The sequence below is a fragment of the Rana temporaria genome, chromosome 9 (assembly GCF_905171775.1).
Source record: "Rana temporaria chromosome 9, aRanTem1.1, whole genome shotgun sequence".
Lineage (NCBI taxonomy): Eukaryota > Metazoa > Chordata > Amphibia > Anura > Ranidae > Rana > Rana temporaria.
Window position 1 is genome coordinate 169570341 of NC_053497.1, and position 16528 is coordinate 169586868.

At 47.2% G+C, this 16528-nt stretch overlaps 1 protein-coding gene across 5 annotated transcripts in view; it reads left to right on the forward strand.

Annotated features, from left to right (window-relative positions):
- The window catches only part of SYNGAP1 (synaptic Ras GTPase activating protein 1), a 469079-nt gene that overhangs the window by 365068 nt on the left and 87483 nt on the right, over positions 1-16528 (forward strand). For all 5 annotated transcript variants that reach the window (XM_040324977.1, XM_040324980.1, XM_040324978.1 and 2 more), the window contains 2 exons: positions 161-362; positions 6812-6990. In XM_040324977.1, coding sequence (XP_040180911.1) covers positions 161-362; positions 6812-6990 — 381 coding nt within the window. The remainder of the gene's footprint in view (positions 1-160; positions 363-6811; positions 6991-16528) is intronic.

The window sequence follows — 16528 nt, forward strand, 5'->3', positions numbered from 1 at the left end:
CAGATCATAGGCAAGATAGAAATGTATGAACACCTGAACAATTTTACATATGACAATTCTAGAACGGGCAGACAGTACCTCATACACACAATAAGGGGTTGCAGGGGACTGGCGCCACTTTATGGATGATTCCCTAACATTGAAATGTCATTGTTCCCAGGTTCAGCAGTAAGGAAGAGCACATGTCCTTCATGAACGAGTTCCTGGAGACGGAGTTGGCCAATATGCAGAATTTTCTTTATGAGATCTCCAACATGGACGCACTTACCAACAGCAGCAACTTCGAGGGCTACATCGACTTAGGGCGAGAGCTGAGTACTCTGCACGCCCTGCTTTGGGAGGTCATCCCCCAGCTCAGTAAGGTCAGTGGAAACTCGCATGCCACTTATATAACCTATATACTACACACAAGTCTTTACCGCGCTAATAATTGATTATGAAAACAATGAAAAAGTGAACCAAAAAAACCTATATGATAGGTCCAAAATTCCAGTCCAATATGGTGAAGAGAGTCTGATGCGTAGAGATTAGGGTTGTCCCGATACCACTTTTTTAAGACCGAGTACAAGTACTGATACTCGCCGATACCGATTACCGACCGAATGTGATGGTGTTACATATACCCATCTCATCTTGCTACGGAAATGACGTACCGCCGAGAAATTTCGCACTGCGAACGATTGCGCCAATAAAGAGCAGTGAAACCGTCAGATAATGTCACGGAAGTGACGTTACAGACAATACAAACACTGGGCTATGCGTTCCAATGTCGCTTCCGTAGCAAGATGCGATGGGTAGCCGAATGTGACGAGACACGGCTCCCTGCCAGCTTACTTCAGGACTCGCTCGACGCTCCGCCCTCCACTTCGCCCTCCGCCCGCCACTCGGCCATCAAAGTCCCAATTTCATCCAGGATGGGTGAGAAAATCAGCTATGAACAAAACAATTCAGATCTAAAATGTGAGTCACCTGAGTGTACCTCCACCCTAGGACAAAATGGACTCTTACCAGAAATTAAGGACTAAAAAGAGTCAACGAAGCTGTATGAACTAGTGATGGGAACCTTTCTCTACTCTCTATTACCAAGTGTCACTGCAGTCTCCCAAGCAAAAACATAAGGTGCTCCATAATAACATGCAAAAAACAGAACCGCCCCCCTTACAGTTAGAACACCCAGGGAACATACTTAACCCCTTCCCCGCCCCCTAGTGTTAACCCCTTCACTGCCAGTGGCATTTTTATAGTAATCCAATGCATTTTTATAGCACTGATCGCTATAAAAATGCCAATGGTCCCAAAAATGTGTCAAAAGTGTCTGCCATAATGTCGCAGTACCGAAAAAAAAATCGATGATCGCCGCCATTACTAGTAAAAAAAATATTAATAAAAATGCCATAAAAATACCGGCTAATTTGTAAACGCTATAACTTTTGCGCAAACCAATCAATAAACGCTTATTGCGATTTTTTTTTTTTTACGAAAAATATGTAGAAGAATACGTATCGTAATTTTGTTTGGGAGCCACGTCGCACGACTGCACAATTGTCAGTTAAAGCGACGCAGTGCCGAATCGCAAAAAGTGCTCTGGTCTTTGACCAGCAATATGGTCCGGGGGTTAAGTGGTTAAAGTTCAGCTCTAAATAATGATCTGTAGTATCCAGGAAGAAAACAATACCCTGTCTCCTGACTCTGTATCTGTCTAGAGACGTAGATTTAAATTTATTAATAGAATCAGCTGGTGGTATAATGGAGATTCTTCATCACTGCTACAAAAAGGCAAGTCCTGGCAAACGTAATGCTGCAAATAATTCATTGTGTGTTTGAAGGGCAGCATGAAAGTCACTAACGAAATGTTCCCTACATGCTGCTGTGTAATATCTTGACATTAAAGCGGAGGTTCACCCATACATAACTATTTTTCCCCTTAGATTCCTGCTCGTTTTGTCTAGGGGAATCGGCTAGATGTTTTAAAATATGAGCAGTACTTACCCGTTTACGAAATGCATCTTCTCCGCCGCTTCCGGATATGGGCTGCGGAACTGGGCGTTCCTATTTTGATTGACAGTCTTCCGAGAGGCTTCCGACGGTCGCATCCATCGCGTCACGATTTTCCGAATGAAGCCGAACGTCGGTGCACAGGCGCAGTATAGAGCCGCACCGACGTTCGGCTTCTTTCGGCTACTAGTGACGCGATGGATGCGACCGTCGGAAGCCTCTCGGAAGACTGTCATCAAGAAGGAACGCCCGCTCCCGAAGACCCATACCCGGAAGCGGCGGAGAAGATGCATCTCGTAAAAGTACAGCTCATATTTTAAAACAACTAGCCGATTCCCCTAGACAAAACGAGCATCCATCTAAGGGGAAAAAAGAAAAAAATACTTAATTGGGTGAACTCCCGCTTTAACCCCATGACGCCGATATAACACGTATATGCGGCCCCACTGCACTGGGCTCCCATGGGGCCACAGAAATGCGTATCTCCCTTTGCCCTTTGTTCGGTGCACTCCCAGCACAGAGCCCGGGCTCTCACAGAGAGCCTCGGGCCCCATACTAATAATTGGGACCTGGAACTCCCGATACCGGGTTCATCTGATCACTGTGATAGCCTCTGATTGGCTACCACAGTGATCAGTCACTGTAAAGCTTTCCCCTGTGTTTATCTCTCTGTTAATGGAGAGGAGGGATACATTGTATCTTTCTTTCTCCTTGCAGAGAAGAAATAAAAGTGTGTATAAAAAAAATAATAATAAGAAGAAGAAGAGATAAAAGAAAAAATAGCTAAATCAAGGTTTGATATAGGCCAGTGCCAGGGGTAGTGTTTGGGTCAAAGATCCTGATTCAGTATATTTTGGGCAGGATTGTTCTTTTTTTTTTTCCGTTAGTACCAGTGTTATTGTCAGTGGGGTAGATTCACGTACCTTTTACGGCGGCGTATCTCCAGATACGCGGCCGTAATTTGAAATCTGCGCCCGCGTATCGTTGCGCCGATTCTCAAAGGCAGATACGCTTAAAAAATAGGCTTCGTACGCCCAGCGCAATTTATTTACGTCATTTACGTTAGGCTTTTTCGACGTAAGGTTGTTCCTGCTATTAGGAGGCGCAGCCAATGTTAAGTATGGATGTCGTTCCCGCTTTTCGAATAGGGATGGACGTTCGCGAATAGGGATGGACGTAATTTACGTTCACGTCGAAGCCAATACGTCGTTGCGCCGTACTTGGGAGCAATGCACACTGGGATATGTACACGGACGGCGCACGGACGTCAATCACGTCAGGTCGTCATATATTTACATAAACACGCCCCCCCTTCCACATTTGAATTACGCGGGCTTACGCCGGCCCCATTTACGCTACGCCTCCGCAACTTACGGCGCAAGTGCTTTGTGAATACTGCACTTGCTCCTGTAAGTTACGGCGGCGTAGCGTAAATACGATACGCTGTGCCGCCGTATCATTGCGCGCCCCTACCTGAATCTACCCCAGTGTTTTTTATGTAGGACAAAAAAAACAAAGCAAACTGTACACTATTTATTCTGCGCTATACTACGGGTACAAATAACATACACATACAGTATGTGGTATCGCTGCAATCGTCAGGAGCTGGAGAATTTATTTTAGGTTGTTCTTTGGTGGTAAATTATCGTACAATTAATTTGTTTATAAATGATCTGGAGGATGGGGGTAAGCAGTTCAATCTCTGTATTTGCGGGCGATACTAAGCTAAGCAGGGCAATAACTTCTCCACAGGATGTGGAAACCTTGCAAGAAGATCTGAACAAATTATTGGCGTGGGCAACTACATGGAAAATGAGGTTTAATGTAGAAAAATTAAAAATAATGCATTTGGGTGGCAAACATATGAATGCAATCTTTACACTGGGGGAAGAACCTCTGGGGGAATCTAGGATGTAAAAGGACCTGGGGGTCCTAGTAGAGGATAGGCTCAGAAATGGCATGCAATGCCAAGCTGCTGCTAACACAGCAAACAGAATATTGGCATGCATTAAAAAGGGGATTAACTCCGGAGACAAAAAAGATAATTCTCCCGCTCTACAAGACTCTGGTCTGGCCGCACCTGGAGTTTGCTGTCCAGTTCTGGGCACCAGTCCTCAGGAAGGATGTATTGGACTTGGAGCGAGTACAGAGATGGGCAACAAAGCAAATAAAGGGTCTGGAGGATGTTGGGTTGTGAGCACTGAACTTATTCTCGCTTGAGAGTGGATATGATGTCAATTTACTAATACCGTACTGGTGACCCCACAATAGGGATAAAATGTTTTTGCATGAATTTATGTATTGTCGCCGATGACGCCCACTATTCAGATGTCCGGCCCCCTGTTGAGCGCCAGCCATCTGAATAACAACGGTGGGTGTGTTTTGGAAGTGTCTATCAGAGCCAGCGGCTCCGATAGGCTTCCCGATTACAGCCTGTTGGCTCTAATCGGCTTCCAAATGCTTAACCAGAGGGCGATCAGCCAATCAGGTTCACCGTCTCTGGTTACTGGTCACCTGGCTGAAGCGACATCAAGGGCGGGAGAAGACATTGAGGGAGCGTGGAGGAGGATGGCTGACCCGAGAAAGGTAAGTGCTGGGCGGGGGGGGGGGGGGGGGGCAAACTGGCGGTATTTCATGGGGCAATCTGGCGGCTTTTTACAGGGCAAACTGGCGGTATTTGAGGGAGCAAACAGGTGGTATTTGAGGGGGCAAACTGGCGGCAATTGATGGGCACAGTGGCTGCGTTTGATGACACAGTGGCGACAATTGATGGCACAGTGGCGACAATTGATGGCACAGTGGCGACAATTGATGGCACAGTGGCGACAATTGATGGGCACAGTGGCGACAATTGATGGGCACAGTGGCGACAATTGATGGGCACAGTGGCGACAATTGATGGGCACAGTGGCGACAATTGATGGGCACAGTGGCGACAATTGATGGGCACAGTGGCGACAATTGATGGGCACAGTGGCGACAATTGATAAGCACAGTGGCGACAATTTATGGGCACAGTGGCTGCGTTTGATGGCACAGTGGCAACAATTGATGGCACAGTGGCGACAATTGATGGCACAGTGGCGACAATTGATGGCACAGTGGTGACAATTGATGGGAACAGTGGCTGTGTTTGATGGCACAGTGGCGACAATTGATGGCACAGTGGCGACAATTGATGGCACAGTGGTGACAATTGATGGGAACAGTGGCTGTGTTTGATGGCACAGTGGCGACAATTGATGGCACAGTGGCTGCATTTGATGGGTACAGTGGCTGAGTTTGATGAGCACAGTGGCTGCATTTGATGGCACAGTGGCTGTGTTTGATGGCACAGTGAGGCTGCAATTGATGTTTGTTTTGTTTTTCGTTTGTTTGCGCGCCCCCCAAAAAAATTGAGCAACAACCGCCACTGGGTGGATCCTCTGTTGCATTTTTGTTTTTGCTTTTTGTGTTTCCACTGGGCAGATTCACCCACTCTGTTTGTCCTGGTGACTATAGTCACTGACATAGAAAGTGTTGGGAAAATCCCAAATTTTTAGATCGTCCCCAGAACAAGAGATGAGTAAAAACCTTAATTTGGGACACAAACCTATAAAAGGGGTAGGGCAAGGTCACAGATTCACTTAAGTAAGTAATTTGCATTAATTAATACAACAAGAAGGGTTTGGGGGATTACACACCCAATACACAACTTGGATAGGGTAAATAGAGGGAGGGTTAGGTTTTCCATGGTAAGGAAAAATGTGTGTGTGTGTGTGGAGGGGGGGGGGGGTTATGCAGGTTTTTTTGGGGGGGGGGGGGGGTGGTATAATATTTCTAATTTTTGTGATATCTCCAAATTCTTTTTACATTTCTGAGAACTTTCAAAATGTTGGCCTTTAAAGAGGAGTGTGTTTATAGGATAGATCCATTTTTGTGTTTTTGTGTTCTTCTTAAATGTTTTGTATATTTGTCTTTTGAAATGATATGGAAGGTTTTACTGTATTTGGGCCAGATTCGTGTAGACTTACGACGGGGGTATCAGGAGATACGCCGTCGAAGTCCGAATCCCCGCCGTCGTATATTTAAGCGTATTCTCAAACTGAGATACGCTTAAATATTGCTAAGATACGACCGGCGTAAGTCTCCTACGTCGTCGTATCTTAACTGCATATTTACGCCGATCTCTAGGGGCGTGTACGCTGATTTACGCCTAGAATATGTAAATCAGCTAGATACGCCTATTCACAAACGTACGCCCGGCCTTCGCAGTAAAGATACGCCGTTTACGTAAGGCGTTTTCAGGCGTAAAGATAAACCACCAAAAAGATGGCGCAGCCAATGTTAAGTATGGACGTCGGAACCACGTCTAATTTTTCACGTTTTACGTCGTTTGCGTAAGTTGTCCGTGAATGGGGCTGGGCGCAATTTACGTTCACGTCGAAACCAATGAGTCTTTGCGGCGTAATTTGGAGCATGCGCACTGGGATACGTCCACGGACGGCGCATGCGCCGTTCGTTAGAAACGTCAAATACGTGGGGTCAATAGTATTTTGCATAGAACACGCTCCCAACCAGCCTATTTTGAATTAGGCGGGCTTACGCCGGCCCAGTTACACTACGCCGCCGTAAGTTAGAGCACAACTTCTTTGTGAATACAGGACCTGCTGCTCTAAATAAAAATAAAAAATAAAAACAATTAAAACAATAAAACTAAAAGAGAAGGTTTTGGCTTTTGTATGAAGTAAAACACAAAACTGCAATGGAAAAAAGTTATGTTTCCATTTACATCAACTGGCATCTGTTTTATTTTCATGTCTTATTTCTGATACAGGATGCTCTTATAAAGCTGGGGCCCCTCCCTCGCCTTCTCAACGACATCAGCCTAGCGCTCAGGAACCCCCACATCCAGCGACAACCAAGTCATCAAGAACGGCTACCACCTCCCAAACCCGTCGTATTAAGGGGACCGTCTGCGGAGCTTCAGGGCTATCTGGCACGAGACCTCAACAGGTATAGTACAGTGTGCTTGTGCGTGTGTGCAATTTGAAGAAGTTGTTCCTCTGGGTCTTAAGGCAGAACTAAACCCTTTAATTTAACAGGTTTAAAAAACCCCCCCCCCCCAGCAACAATAGATCCACCCCAGCAACAATACAGCTCCCCCCAAGAGGATTTGCCTGCCAGCAACAATAGACCCCCCCCCCCGCCCCCCACCCCCAACAAATTAACAACCAAGCAACAATAGATCCATCCCAGCAACAACAGATCCACCATTGCAACAAAATACCAACCCCAGCAACAAACTACACATCCCAGCACATATGTACCTCCTAAGAGGATTTGTCCCCCAGCAACAATAGATCACAGAGTAGCCAGCATTAATAGACTCTCCAGTAGCCGGCAACAATAGACCTCTCCCTCAATAGTAGATCCCTCTGAGCAAAATTGCCCCGCAGCAGCTAACATCAACAGACCATCTAGCACACTTCATCACCTCTTGCCACTACATACACTATATTACCAAAAGTATTGGGATGTCCGCCTTTACACGCACATACATTTTAATGGCATCCCAGTCTTAGTCCATAGGGTTCAATATTGAGTTGGAACACCCTTTGCAGCTAAAAACAAACAACAGCTTCAAGTCTTCTGGGAAGGCTATCCACAAGGTTTAGGAGTGTGTCTATGGGATATGTGTGTGTAAAGGCAGGCGTCCCAATACTTTTTGGTGATATAGTGTACATTCAGTGCTGGAGGTGCAGAAATTGCGTTCACCCACGTTTCCGCTGAAAAACAGCCCTGCAACCCTGCTATGCAACGAGTGCTGGACAAAGCAATCATTCCACTCTTGTTATGTCGTAAATATCGGGGCATCCAAAGTAACTTTGCTAAAGTTATTTAAGCTCCTCCCACCCACGCTATAGCCGAATAACGGCTACAGCGCGGGCCTAAATTGCCGGGAGGCCATCATATGTCGTCCTCCCGTCCATGAGCTGCCTGTGCACCCCCTGTGGGGCACATGTGGTCTGCTCTGTGATAAACGAGTCTATGAGGCTCGGGTGGTCATAGATCGCAATAAAGGGCCGATCCCGGCCCCTTACCATGTATTCAGTTGTCAGCCAATGACAGCTGATCACGTGATGTAAAAAGAAGGGCGGTAATCGTTTTTTCCCCTCCCGTCTTTCAGGACAGCCCACAATTGAGAGATACTCCTCCTCTTCCTCTAGGAAACACTGCGCCAGCCCATAAATTTCTCACTCCCCCTGCCAGACCTCAGTATTAGTGTTTCCTCCGGTGGGGAGACACTGTGCATGGGAACCTAGGCCAATTCAGGCAGAGGACTGAGGCCATCTATTTTACCTTAAGGAAGCAGAGGCTTCCAGGTGAATCCTGGTGCGGTGCAGGCCCACCATTAGCCACCCCTTCCACGCCGAGCGCGGCTCCTGGTTGCGGGGGACCCCTATCTCGTCCAGCGGGGCGCAGCGGGGGGGACATCCAGGCTCGCCCTGTACTACAGGCCGCAAAGAATTTTTTTGAACCGAGCGGGCTGGACGGCGGGTGACGTCATTTCCGGCGTAGAGCGGATGTCTCCCCTTTGAACCACGACTTCCGGTTCCGGGTCGCGGTGCTGATAGGAGGTCCGGGCGGACGCTGGAGTGAGTCGGATCTCGCACAGGCGAGGAGAAGCTCTCAGCAAGCAGCCACCTGCAGTCATGTCGGCAGCATCTCCAGAGCCAGCCCTGACAACTGACGCTACCTCCAGCGAGCCTAAGGTAAGAGTACCCTGGGGAGGGGCGCTCTCTAGCTTAGGTTTGCCTCTCCATGTAGGGTTCAATGCATGGGGAGGCAAGCCCCCTGGGTGGCCAGGGGAGGGGGAGTCCTTAGTCCCAGGGTTTATAGGGGGCTAGGTGCACTCCCAGGGTTGTAACCAAATTTTTTAAATTTTTTTTTTATAACTGTTGTTTTCTGCCCTTTCTGTGTTTCAGAAAGCCATTGAAAAAACGGGAAGTGGAAGGCATAGCTCAAAGAGGAAGTGTGCCTCCTGTAGGGATGTCCTCCCAGAAACATGGACTAAGGTCCTATGTAGGGATTGCATTCAATCCCTGGTCAGGGAAAATGAATTAGAACAGGAGTCAGGACTTGCAGCCTCTGTTAAAGAACTGTCATCCACGTTCTCCTCATTCAGATCTCTGTTTGAGAGGTTACAGCCTTTGGCTGTCCCTACCCAGGTTACAACCCAGCCACAGGCTCAGGGTCCTGCTCCTGTCATACCCATTGCAGCAGCTATGGCAGATGTTTCCGCAGGCCCTTCCCAAGAGGAACAGGTTCCTCCAGATAGTGCCACCTCTGATTCTCAAGAGGGGTCAGAGGGAGAGGACCAGGACGGGGAGTCCAGGAAGCCCTCTAGGTACAAATTGTCACTGGATGAGGTAGAGGACCTCTTAGGGGCAGTTTACACAACCCTTGGTATCCAAACCGACAAGAAACCTCTTACCCTCCATGATCGAATGTACAGGGGTCTGGAGGAGCAAGAGAGAAAGGTCTTCCCAGTACATGATATACTGGTTGAGACCATTAAGAAGGAGTGGCAGGATCCTGAAAGGAAACCCTTTTTTTCCAGATCCCTAAAGAGGAGATTCCCTTTCTCAGAGGATCCTTTATCTGTTTGGAACAAAAGCCCCAAATTAGACGCCGCCTTCTCCCAAGTGTCCAGGAACACGGATTTAGCGTTCGAGGACATGGGGGTTTTGTCCGATGCTATGGACAAAAGAATGGATTCCCTATTAAAGAAATGTTGGGATTCTACTATGGGGAATCTTAAACCAGAACTTGCCGTCACAGTAATGGCTCGCAATCTGGAGCATTGGCTCTCTAAAATTCAGGAGCACATTGAAGCTGGTACGGATAAGGAAACTATTTTAGCCTCCTTCCCTACTATCCTGCAAGGAGTCGCTTATATAGCGGATGCCTCAGCGGAGTCAGTCCGCATGTCGGCCAGATCAGCGGTTCTGGCTAACTCAGCCAGAAGGGCCCTCTGGCTCAAGACTTGGACTGGCGACAGCGCCTCTAAATCCAAGTTATGTGGTATTCCCTTCACAGGGGACCTGCTTTTTGGCCCAGGCCTTGAAGCAGTACTAGACCGCACGGCGGACAAAAAGAAAGCCTTTCCTCCTAAAAAGAGAGTCACAGTACAGGCAGGAAGGGGGTTTCGTCCGCATAAGCAAAAAGGGGCCAAACCAGCAGGCCAAAAGAGGGTTTGGACCCCCAGGGGCAGAGGCAGAGGTGGAGCGATTTTTCACCCTCCTGTCCAGCCCCCTAAAAACCCATGACTCGCTAGTCAGGGTGGGAGGAAGACTGGGGACCTTTCTCCCACAATGGGAATCAATTTCCCCAAACCAGTTTGTCCTGGCGGTCATAAGAGGGGGATACCGACTGGAATTTTCATCACCTCCCCCCCAGAGATACCTAGTCACCCATCTACCCAGGGACAAGGAGAAATCCGAAGCCTTGTTGGGAGCTCTAAGGGAACTAGAGGATCAGAGGGTCATCCTCAGAGTTCCAAGGGCAGAGGAAGGAAGGGGATTTTATTCACACATCTTTGTGGTAAAGAAGCCCTCGGGAAAATACAGGTTAATCCTAAACCTAAAACCTCTGAACAGATCCATTTCATACAGGAAATTCCGTATGGAATCAATTTATACAGTCAGAGCCCTCCTTCCCCTCAATTGTTTCATGGTATCTCTGGACCTCAGAGACGCATACTTACACGTCCCGATCGCGGAGAATTCTCAGAGTTATCTACGATTGGCCGTGGACCTAGAGGGAACGATTGTACACCTCCAGTTCCAGGCTCTGCCATTCGGGCTATCCTCCTCGCCCCGGATTTTTACCAAAATCCTGGCAGAACCCTTAGCGTTTCTGCGACTTCAGGGAATATCCATCATAGCCTATCTGGACGACCTGCTACTTTTCGCAGCCTCGCCAGAGCAGCTATCCAGGGACCTGGAAGTGACCAAGAAGGTTCTAACAGACCTAGGGTGGTTACTGAACCTAGACAAGTCCAGTTTAATTCCATCCCAACAGATCACTTACCTAGGGTACCTGCTGGATTCTACTCTCTCAAGAGTGTTCCTCCCGGTAGAGAAAGTCAAGAAATTGGACAGAGCAGTAGCTTCCCTCCAAAACAATCAACAGGTGTCACTAAGGTCCCTGATGTCAACGCTAGGTCTGCTGACATCTGCCCTCCCAGCCGTACAGTGGGCAGGGATTCACTTTCGCCCACTACAGGCCTTCCTACTAAGGGTCTGGGATCACAGCCTAGAAGCCCTAGACTCCTTGATTCTAGTACCCCTTCAGGTAAAAAGATCCCTCTGGTGGTGGAGAAAGGCCACCAACATAACCCAAGGACGTCTGTGGATTATCCCGGTGTCTCGGGTGGTAACCACAGACGCAAGCGGCAAGGGCTGGGGAGCGCACCTGGGATCCCTTCCAGCGCAGGGTACCTGGGGTCTCCAAGATCTAAAAAGATCTTCCAATTGGAAGGAGCTGAGGGCAGTGGGCCTAGCCCTCAGGTTCTTTCAGGAGGAACTCCAGGGGCACCACATTCAGGTGAGATCGGACAATTCATCGGCCGTAGCCTATTTAAACAAGCAGGGCGGCACGAGAAGCGAAAGTTTGTCGGTCCTGACAGCAGAGATTCTGGGCTGGGCCGAGATCCACACCCTCTCCCTTTCGGCGGTCTTTCTGAGGGGAGAAAGAAACGTAACAGCAGACTTCCTCAGTCGGAGGCAGCTGAGGGAGGGCGAGTGGACCCTCAACCAGGAGGTCTTTCATCTCCTGAACAAGAGATGGGGAACTCTGGAGGTGGACCTCTTCGCCTCAAGAGAAAATGCGAAGATCCCCTGTTTCTTCTCCCTGAACAAAGGAGAAGGAGCAAGGGGAGTGGATGCCCTGTCCCAAAGCTGGAAGTTCGGAAGATGCTATGCATTCCCACCTCCGGTACTTCTTCCAGCAGTACTGAGAAAATTCCAATCAGAGCACACCTCTCTAGTCCTGGTAGCTCCTTACTGGCCCAAGAGGGCATGGTTCTCAGTCCTCAAACAGTTAGCGGCAGAACCACCCTTATTTCTACCTCAGCGGGAGGATCTTCTATCACAGGGCCCAGTCCTATGTCCACAAGTCCACAGGTGGAGGCTAGCAGCGTGGCTACTGAGGAAGCCATACTAAGATCCAAGGGATTTTCCGAAGGTTTAATTGCCACCCTCCTTAATAGTAGAAAAAAGGAGACCCGCAAAATTTACAAGAAGGTTTGGCTTCGTTTCAACGAATGGTGTGTAAATTGCCCCTGTTCTGTACAAAGCCCCACGGCTGTCTTAGAATTTCTTCAGTGTGGGGCAGATAAGGGTCTTTCGGTTAGCACCCTTAAAGGGCAGGTTTCGGCACTTACGGTGTATTTAGAAAAACCTCTGGCCACCAGTCCCTGGATAGTCAGGTTCTTTAAAGCACTATCCAGACAGAGACCAGCTAGAGGGCCACCCTTCCCCAGTTGGGACCTGTCTCTGGTATTACGTACCCTAACGGGTACTCCCTTTGAGCCCTTAGATAATTGTTCTCTAAGGGATTTAACCTTAAAAACAGCTTTTTTGGTTGCAGTGACCACTGCTAGGAGGGTCAGCGAGCTAGAAGCTCTATCGATCAGACCCCCTTTTTGTGTTATTTTCCCGGATCGGGTCGTTTTCAAGACCGATCCAGCCTTTCTTCCTAAAGTGACTTCAAAGTTTCACAGGAGTCAAGATATAGTTTTACCCTCTTTTTGTTCCAACCCTTCGGGGGAAAGGGAACGACGTTTCAGTACGTTAGATGTTAGGAGAAGTATCCTACATTATTTAGAGGTGACTAAACCGTTTAGACGGTCAGACTCACTATTTGTTTTATTTTCTGGAACCAGGAAGGGATGCAAAGCATCCAGGCGCACTATTGCCAGGTGGCTAAGACTAAGCATTGAGCAAGCATACACTTTGGCTGGTAGGGATATCCCTACAGGAATTAAAGCACACTCCACTCGAGCGCTGGCAACCTCTCAAGCAGAAAGAGCGGGAGCAACGCCGGAACAGATTTGCAAAGCAGCAACATGGTCCAGCTACACCACCTTCGTTAAACACTACAGGGTGGACCTGGTTTCGGCAGGTGAGCAAGCTTTTGGACGAAAGGTTTTGCAAGCCATAGTCCCACCCTAGTTGGTAAGTTCTCGGTTATCCTCTCAATTGTGGGCTGTCCTGAAAGACGGGAGGGGAAAAATAGAGTTACGTACCGGTAACGTCTTTTCCAGTAGTCTTTCAGGACAGCCCTGGGTACCCACCCGAATAGAGGAAGTCTGATTTCAAGACCAGGACATGATGTTGATATGTAATTGTATGTTATTAACATGTTCTTGTGTCTCCCCAGCTGACCGGAGGTGCTCGTATAAATACTGAGGTCTGGCAGGGGGAGTGAGAAATTTATGGGCTGGCGCAGTGTTTCCTAGAGGAAGAGGAGGAGTATCTCTCAATTGTGGGCTGTCCTGAAAGACTACTGGAAAAGACGTTACCGGTACGTAACTCTATTTTTTTTCTCCCTCACATTGTCAGCGTGAGGGGGAAAAAAAGCAGATCGCTGGCTTCTGTCAGAGGGGCATCAGTCCCTTACACAGAAAGCCATGGCTGCCTCATCTGTGCTCACCAGTGCTGCCTGCCAGTGCCACCTATCCGTACCCACCAGTGCCACCTATCAGTGCCCACAGTGCCATCTACCTTTGATCAACAGTGCCACCTATCAATGCCCACCAGTGCCTCATCATCAGTGCCACCGTTCAGTGCTGCCTATTGATGTCACCTACCAGTGCCCATCAATGCTGTCTATCAGTGCCTTTCAGAGCTACCTATCAGTGCCAACTATCAGTGCCCCTTATCAGTGCCCATCAGTGCAGCCTTATCAGTGCCCATCAGTGCAGCCTCATCAGTGCACATCAGTGAAGAAGAAAAATTACCTGTCTTCAAAATTTTATAATAAACTATGAAACTGTTTATTTTTGTTTTTTTCTAAATTTTCGGTCTTTTTAAAAAAAAAAAAAAAACAGCAGTGATTAAATACAACTAAAAGAAAGCTCTATTTGTGTGAAAAAATGATAAAAATCTCATTTGGGTACAGCGTTGAATGACCGCGCAATTGTTATTCAAAGTGTGACAGCGCTGAAAGCTGAAAATTGGCCTTGGGCAGAAAGGGGGTTTATGTGCCCAGTAGGCAAGTGGTTAAGTACCGTACCATTCTGGTGTACGTGGTCAAGGAGAGGTACTATTCCAATGTTTCGCTAGCATTCCAGGCTTTTTCAAGGGGTCCCTAAATTTACATATCCTTAAGCCATTCCTGACCCTCTCTGCCTGCCTAAAATGTGAAGTGAGTAGTTCTCAAAAATCCCCAAAGCTCACAACAAAGCTGAGTTTCGGTCATTTCAACAACTTATAAATATCTGCAGCATGTTTTGAAAACAATTAATATTTCAATGCCTGTGTTGTGAACTTTGAAGATGAATTTCTCCATGGTGCACATAGCTATAGAGGTGAGTGAGGATTTGTTTTAAAGTACTTGTATTACTTGTAAATGCTTTAGTGTGCATGATCTGGGCACAGGTTCACTTTAAGATAAACTCCAGCCAGAACTCCTTTTTAAGCATTGGATGGAAAGATTTGTTGTTAGTCTGTGCTTCCATCACAAATATTTAATCTTACGCTCTGTCCAAGAGACACAAAAAAAGTGTAAATTTTACACTTTGTCTTTTTTTCTCAGCCAGGAAACATTAGTAAAAAACTGTAATTTTCTAACCCTGCCATAAAAAAAAAATCTTAATGATTTTGTAACCAAATTATTGTCAATTCTCTTATAGCAAATGTTTACATTGTTCCTCATAGGAGAATGATTTTTATCATAAAGGTACAGTGCTGTGAAAAAGTATTTGCACCCTTCCTTATTTTTATTTTTTTGCATATTTGTCACACTGTTTTAATATTACACAAAGATAACCAGAGTAAATACAAAATGCAGTTTTTAAATAATGATTTAATTTATTAAGGGAAAAAAGCTGTCCAAACCTCCATGTGAAAAAGTAATCGCCCCCTAAACCTAATAACTTGTTGTGCCTTCCTTGGCGGCAACAGCTGTAATCAAGCATTTGCGATAACTGGCAATGAATCGTTTAGGCCTCGTACACACGACGGGACCTGTCCGATGAAAACGGTCCGCGGACCGTTTTCATCGGACATGTCCGCTGGGATCATTTGGTCTGATGGCTGTACACACCATCAGACCAAATTTCCCGCGGACAGGATACGCGGTGACGTGGCCGCATCGATGACACGGCGACGTGCGCGACCCTGAAAGGTCAATGCTTCGACGCATGCGTCGAATCACTTGGACGCATGCGAGGGCTTTCGGCCGAGCGGACATGTCCGGTGAGTCATACAGACGACCAGGCTTCCAGCGGACATGTTTCTTAGCATGCTAAGAAACATTTGTCCGCTAGAAACCTGTCCGATCCGCCGGGAATCCGGTCCGGTAGGCCGTACAGACGACCGAACATGTCCGCGGAAACTGGTCCGCAGACCAGTTTCAGCAAACATGTTCGGTCGTGTGTACGAGGCCTTATATGACTGTGGGAAATTTTGGCCTACTCTTCTTGGAGGGTTTTTATGCATGAAAGGCCAGTTTAAGGTCATCCCTAAGCATCTCAATAGGATTTAAGTCCAGACTTTGACTAGGCCACTCCAAAACCTTGATTTTGTTTTGTTTGAGCCAATCAGAGGGGGACTTGCTGGTGTGTTTTGGATCACTGTCCTGCTGCATAACCCAAGTGTGCTTGAGCTTGAGGTCACGACCTGATGGTCGGACATTCTCCTTCAGGATTTTCTGGTAGAGCTCAGAATTCATGGTTCCATCAATGATGGCAAGTCATCCAAGCCCTGAAGCTGCAAAACAGCCCCAGACCATCACACTACCACCATGTTTTACTGTTGACATGATGATCTTTTTATGAATTGTTGTGTTACTTTTACCTGGGACGCATGTCTTCCAAAAAGTTCAACTTTTATCTCATTAGTCCACAGAATATATGCCCAAAAGTCTTGGGGATAATCAAGATGTTTTCTGGTAAATGTGAGATGAGCCTTTGTGTTCTTTTTGGTCAGCAGTGGCTTTGGTCTCGGAACTCTCCCATGGACGCCATTTTTGCCCAGTCTCTTTCTTATGCCGTGTACACACGATCATTTTTCAGCATGAAAAAAAAACGTTTTTCAGCATGTCGAAAAAACGAAGTTTTCCCAACTTCATCATTAAAACGATGTTGCCTACACACCACCGTTTTAAAAAAATTATCTAGCAAAGCGCAGTGACGTACAACACGTACGACTGCACTATAAAGGGGAAGTACCATTCGCTTTTGGGCTGCTTTAGCAAAAGACGATTTGCGCTTTTTTGTCTGTTAGAGCGTGATGAATGTGCTTACTCCATTATAAACGGTAGT